We start from the raw sequence: 6,797 nt of genomic DNA, 5'->3' as shown, positions 1-6,797 counted from the left end.
CCTTCGTAGGATGACTTTGGCTGTTCTTGGTTCTCTGTTCAAATTGCCTGTGAGGCTCTTGCTGTCCATGAACCCTCAGCAGCCACGAGGGCCGGGTTGTGTGGTATCCCAAGAAATCATGTTTCATAACACAAGTGGTCAGCTCTGCAGATGTGTGCTACTCTCCTGTTTTTTTCTCAGGCTTGACTCAGTTTTCTGTAAAAGTTGTTCTACCCTGTAAATCCTGGACTAAAACCTTTGTCTGACACCCCATCTAGTGTTCAGCACAGACAAATGCAGAGGACCCGTGCATCAAGGAAACAAGAGTGATCTGGAAAATTTCCAGCATTTTTTCAGCGGTATTAAACCACCTTTGTAAAACTATCATTTGAGCTGGCTCCAAGAAAGCTCCGACAGAGTCCAGGCGATGTGGAAACCTGCATATGCCACTGCCAATTCCTTCCTCCGGGCTCTATGCAGCTTCTGGGTGTGCTAACGGAGAGATTGCAGCCCAGCAAGCCCCACTCCTCAGGCATTAGCTCCTTGGCAGCCCAAACTCTGGGGCTTTGAGGACACCCCTCGAGGTGAGCCATCTGGGCAAACCACCTTGGAATAACAAGCCAAGAGTCTAAGCTGTGCCCACCTCAGAACTCGATGGCAGCCGACAGCAAGGACTCAGGGAACGACGTGGCTTCTGGGGTGCTCGGCCGTCAGCAGCACAGGGCACTCATTTCAAGAGAGACGTCAAATTGTAGGCATGTATTTTGAATACTAAAAACTCTGCTCAGTGTTTTCACAATGAGATTTTAAAAATGAAATGAGAATTACTTAAAAGTGCTTTTTACATTTTTTTTCATTATAAAAAAGTGTTTGCTGAGAAAATGAAAGCTGTTCCAGCGTCCATCCTTCCCCTTTGCAAATACACTTTTTTTGGAGGTGGAGTGACCATGAAGTTGTCGGGACAAAATACCTGCTCTGAGAGCTTGGTTTTAATAAAGCCACTTTCTGATACGCTCAGTCCTGTGAGTTGCAGTGTTCCAGTCACTGCTACTGCAATCTCTGGGCTCTGTGCTGCTAGGTGCACAACCCCAACCCACTCTGATCTAAGCCCAAAACAAGCATCACTGTGTTCTTGGTTAATCACCAGACCAATTAGCACCTTGGTTAAGATGTAATGAGGTTCCAGTCCTGCTCCCCTCAGAGCTGGGATTGTTCTGATGAAACTCTCACTCTACCCATGTGTCAATACCCTGTTCACAACACTTCCAGTTCTCGAGGAGTAGTGTGCTAAGTCTGTTAAATCATTAACACCTCCAGCTTACAGGAGACTTGGCTTCCTTCCTCTTGAACAGCCTCAGGCCTCATGCTTCAGGAAGTTGTTCTGCAATTTCTGTTTTGCTTTCTTTTCCTGCTGAGCCAGGCTGGCTTTCAGTTCCCACCATGAAGCTTCTGAATGCTGCTGTATTCTTTATTCTTGCGCCCACTTTGACATCAGCTTTGGACCCTCTCAGCACTTCAGTCTTCATGGGGAGCGCCGCTGTTGCTTGGCAGCTCCTCTCCCCTGTCTCCTGGCTCAAGTGCAGTCTCCTGGAGTGCTGTAGTATGAAGGACACACTGAACATCTCAGGTAAGGCAGAGGCAAGGGCAACTTGGGCCAAGTTGTCAGATGGACCAGCTGATGGTCCTTCCCAGGGTGGTGAGGGCTTCGTTCTCCATGCCAGCCTCCTTCAGAGTGGTTGTGGAAAGAGAAGAGTTACTATTCGCAGTGGCTCTAGAAGACAAAGGCTGTACTAACCTAACATTGCTTATCCCACAAGTGATCATGTACCCAGCTTCTCATGACAGTACTGGAGCCTTTTCCTTGCTGGTGTCTTGGTTTATACTGGCAGAAGCAGGCAAAATTCTGGAGGTGAATTCAAGGCCGAGAGCTAACGAAATAATGCTACATCTTCTTGAGACAGACACCCCAGTGGTATCCCACACCCCCATTGGTGGTTGCCTGTAATACATGTCAAGTGAGTAGCAATTAGTGGTAGGTCTAGATTCAAAACATGGTGCTTCACTTCCCTGAGACAAGAAGGCTGGCAGTCCTCAGTGACTGGGGAAAAAAAGGTTGTTTTACCCTCTCTATGGGGAACAAGTGCATGGTCTGAAAAAGAGCTTATGCAACCTTTTAACCATAAACTCCTGATCTTGCCACCTGGAAATCCCCCTTCCCTTTGTCATGGGATTACAAATATTGCTTCATTTCAGTGCTGGGCCACAGATTTCAAAAAAAATCCTCAGCGGTTGGAGACCTGTGTCCCTCCAGGTACTTCAAAAGGGCTGCTTAGAAACAGGCTGTTTGCTAGTACTTTGGCCACTGAAACACCAGTTGTGGTGGTTTTTTAAGAGAACTTGGTATAGCAATAGAAGCACATTTTGTCTGTAAATGTGAGGTATGCTAGAGGCCACAAAACCAGTGAGAATTCAGCACATGCAGTGAACAAGTCTCTGCAAATACATTAGATCCCATCCCAGGACGTTATAGGAGGCAGTAGCCACAATATCGCTGGGGCTCCTGCCTATCCCGTACAAACTGCTTGGTTCCCATAAATGCCATCAAGAGTCTGATTCATGAGTCTGCTCCTCTCCTGGATTCTCTGCTGATTCACAATCTTGTAACGACCAGAGTGCAGCAAACCTTTGTTCTCCCTGATGGTCATTCAGTTTCAACCAAGAAAAAAAAAAGGGAGGAACAATATGGCATTTTCTGAACTGTTCTCTCTCCTCATTCCTTCAGTTATAAAGATGGATTTGGACCAAAAAGTCTTTGGCCAGCATCTTGCTATCCAGATAATCCTGAGAGCTCTGAGCGCAAATATGCATTCCAAACGGCCCAGGAAGCCCCTGGTGATGTCCTTCCATGGCTGGACTGGAACAGGCAAGTCGTTTGTCAGCAATATCATTGCAGAGAACCTCTACCAGCTTAATATACCAAGACGGAGGTTTGTGCACCACTTCAGCACAGTACTGCATTTCCCACACCCTTCACACGTCCATCTCTATAAGGTACTTCCAGCTTTATCTCACTTTCTCCATTTTATCTGAAATTCTGAGTGCAAATCCCAGATAATTTTGCCTCTTCTCATAGGACCAGCTGCAGAGTTGGATTCGGGGCAATGTCAGTGCCTGTCCAAGGTCCCTTTTTATCTTCTCTGAAATGGATCAGATGCCACATGGCCTGATAGACTCCATCGTGCCATTCCTTGGCTACCATGAAGAGATTGATGGTGTTTATTATGGCAAAGCGATCTTCATCTTTCTGAAGTAAGAAAAGCCAAAGGCCAAATGGGAATTGCAGTCCCATAGAATCAGCTGGGACAAAGGGAATAAAGGCTGCTGATAGGTCTGTAGCTGACTGCAGCATGGTGAGTAGCTTGAGCTCCCTTGCTGTCTGTCTTCACAGCACATTGTCAATGAATATGCCCAGCCATGGTGTCAGCCAGAAGATCTGAGCTATTCAACACAGTCAAGAGAAGTGAGCTATCCCAGGGCTGAAAAGGCTCCCGTTCCTCAAGTGAATGGGAAATGGACAAGTATCTATGGTGGCTTCTGAAAGTACTAGAGATGCCACTTCCACAGTGGTCACAAAATACATTTTATCCAGCTCTGTAACACCACCGTTAAGCAGAAAGGTCTTTGTAGGATGACAGGACTCCCCTAGAGAGCTCTTTAGATGCAGAGAGAAGAAACCACCTACTGAAGACCACTTGCATACACAATCAAGGGAGCATGATTCCTCCAGGTATTATTCCTGGGAAATCCGTTTGCTGAGGCTCACTCCAGCTCTGTTTACCTCACATGACTGAAGCAAGCCTGAACCCCAAGCTTTGGGCTGGTGTACCTCTCAGCTTGCCTTTGCATTCAAACAGATGGCCAACAACCTATTTCAGCTTGAGGCAGCAATTACCACAGTAAGTAGCAGGTTGTTAGAGAGCCTCTCAGTAACACCTGTGTGGTGGTTTAAGCCCAGAGGGCAACTGAGCAGCTATTTGCTCACTCCTTTCCCCTCAGGGATGGGGAGAAGAAATAAAACAAAAGGCTTAGGGATCCAGATAAGAACAGGGAGGGATGACTCACCAATTATAGTCATGGGCAAAAGACAGACTCGATTAGGGAAGAAAAAACATCCGTTTGAACATCACCACCACTAATTTACCAATCAAACTGAGTAGGACAGTGAGAAATACAACCACATCTGAAAAAAAAACACCTTCCCCCCACCTCTCACTTCTTCCCAGGCTCAGTTTTGCTCCCAATTTCTCTGCCTCCTCCCCTCTACCAGCAGCACAGAGGGGCAGGGGATGGGGATTGCGGTCAGTTCATCACCCACTGTTTCTGCTGCTCCTTCCTCCTCAGGGAAGGACTCCTCACACTCTTCCCCTGCTCCAGCGTAGGCTCCGTCCCATGGGAGAGAGTCCTTCATGAACTGCTCAAACATGAGTCCTTCCCACGGGCTGCAGCTCTTCATGAACTGCTCCAATGTGGGTCCCTCCCATAGGCTGCAGTCCTGCCAGCAACAGACTTCCCCAGCACAGGCTGCCCTCAGGGTCCTGGTCTTCTTCAGGCACAGCCCCCTGCTCTGGCATGGGGTCCTCCAGGGGCTGCACGTGGGCATCTGATCCACCAGTGACCTCCATGGGTTGCAGGGGCACAGCCTGCCCTCTCCCAATGGGCTGCAGCAGAGTCTCTGCTCCAGTGCACCTTCCCCCCGCCCCCCTCCTTCTCCTTTCTTCTACTGAGGTGTTTGCAGAGGTATTCCACTCACAGCAGCTCCTCCTCTCAGGTTCTCCTTCTTAAATACATTATCACAGAGGTGCAGCCACCGTCACTAATTGGTTTGGCCTTGCCCAGAGGTGGGTCCAACTTGGAGCTGCGGGAGCTTCAAGAATCTTCTCACAGGAGCCACCTCTGTCGCCCTTCCCCTGCTACCAAACCCCTGCCACAGACGAACCCAACACAACCTGCCAGTATGACCAAAACCCCTGCTCTTCTGCAATGACAGATAGAGTTGTTCAAGCCACTGTGCCAGAAAAATGAAGTGTTCATACCATCAGACACTGCTGTCGTTTGGGAGATAGTGTGGTCCTTCTCATTTCCCACCTTTGGGCAACACCCACACCTAGGGACATGTCACCTCCACTCCAGTGCAGAATCACACAAAGTGACTTAAACCACTGCTGAGATCTGAGCAATAAAGATGGCAAAGATACAGCTCTAATGAGACAGTGAATCTCTTTCCTAACAGCAATGCAGGTGGAGATAAGATAACAGAGATTGCCCTTGATTACTGGAGAAGGTTGAAGAGAAGAGAAGACATTCCTGTGAAGGAGCTCCAGTCTCTGCTCTCAGAGGAAATTTTCAGGAACAGAAACAGTGAGTACCTCTGGGCTCAGTGCTCAGTGCCAGGACTGCTGATGTCTTCTGCAAAATGACCCACTAAATGCACAGCAACACACTGGCCTTGGCAGCACTCTGATGGTAAAGCTCCCTACTCTCTTCCAGGCGGTTTCTTTCACAGTCAACTGATCCGAAAGAACCTGATCGACTATTTCATCCCTTTTCTTCCTCTTGAATATAAACATGTGAGAGAGTGTGTCCGGGAGGAGCTGCGAATGCAAGGGCATCCTGCAGATGAAGACCTCATTGCAGAGATTGCCTTGGCAATGACCAACTACCCCAGTGAAGAAAGACTTTACTCCAGCAACGGCTGCAAGACTGTAGCTTCCAGAGTGACTCTGAGCATCTAGGCATTACCAGGCTGAATGCCTCCTCTTCTGGTTACAAGACCACAAAAGATGGAAGAACCAGTAACTCCCTTTCCCCTCCCTGCAGGTCAGTCTACATGCTCTTCCCTGAAGGGATTCAGGCTGTCCCAAACTAAAGGCACCTTCTGTAGAGCTCTTGACTAAACACACGGGATGTGGCAACAATGGTGGTAAAGAGTAAGCAGAAGAGGGACATACAAGGGTGACAAGGTTTGCTCTCCTTGACACAAAAAACCTCCTAATTGAGAGTATTTTGAAGGGGAAAATCTTCCTCTTCTGTGGCAAGAGTGTTTACAGCTTAACTCCTAGCATTGCCTTAATTAAGAAAATCTATAAATAAATAACATTCTCAGTAATAGTATCAGCCTGTTTCACATTGGCTGTCACCTGTGTATCGTACAGAAATCTCACTGGAGATCAGCACTGCTGTTTCCACTTCATGGGTGTGGAAACCCAAGCACAAAGGATGAGTTTTCCCCAGTGTCCAGCTGAACTGGTTGGCAGCAGCGTCCTGGTTCAGCAGCTCACCCACGGGCTGTCTGCGCTGGGGAACACCACACACCACTGCTGCTGATCATTAAATGAAAAGGATGCAGAAAAGCCCTCCCCGTCACCACACCACGTCCCCACGCTGTTTCTCCTCCGTGGTTTGCTCAGCCCGATGCACGCACCCATGCCCGGTGGCTGCTCCCAGCCGCGGTGCTGGCACGTCAACCCAAGCTGCCAGTGGGGAGAGAAGAAGAGGAGGCTTATGTTTGTGGAACAGGACGGGGAGCAGCATTTTTGCTGTTGTCTTGCAGGAAAATGTGGTGGAGTGGAGGGGAGGGACGGGACAGACGGCGGGGCCTCGTTACTCTGAGGGGTGACGGCAGGGCCAGGGCCTGGCTCCCTCTGAGGGGAGCGATGGCGCCCAGCTCGCTCTGAGGCGGTGGGGACGCCCCGGGCCTCGCCTGCGCCTCCCCGCCTCGCAGCCCGAGGCTGCTGATGCCGTCACATTCGCCCCTGACG

General features: G+C 49.2%; 1 protein-coding gene across 1 annotated transcript; it reads left to right on the top strand.

Moving 5' to 3' along the window:
* The first annotated feature begins 1,406 nt into the window (after window positions 1–1,406).
* On the top strand, window positions 1,407–6,214 carry LOC113486475 (torsin-1A-like). The gene is made up of 5 exons (XM_026860435.1): window positions 1,407–1,606; window positions 2,762–3,030; window positions 3,113–3,288; window positions 5,270–5,397; window positions 5,527–6,214. The coding sequence occupies exons 1-5, from the start codon at window positions 1,420–1,422 to the stop codon at window positions 5,769–5,771; spliced, it is 1,005 nt and encodes a 334-aa protein (XP_026716236.1). The 5' UTR covers window positions 1,407–1,419; the 3' UTR covers window positions 5,772–6,214.
* The last annotated feature ends 583 nt before the right edge of the window (window positions 6,215–6,797 follow it).

Source organism: Athene cunicularia (assembly GCF_003259725.1).
Source record: "Athene cunicularia isolate RWA chromosome 17 unlocalized genomic scaffold, athCun1 chr17_part1, whole genome shotgun sequence".
Lineage (NCBI taxonomy): Eukaryota > Metazoa > Chordata > Aves > Strigiformes > Strigidae > Athene > Athene cunicularia.
This window is presented reverse-complemented; position numbering and strand designations above follow the sequence as displayed.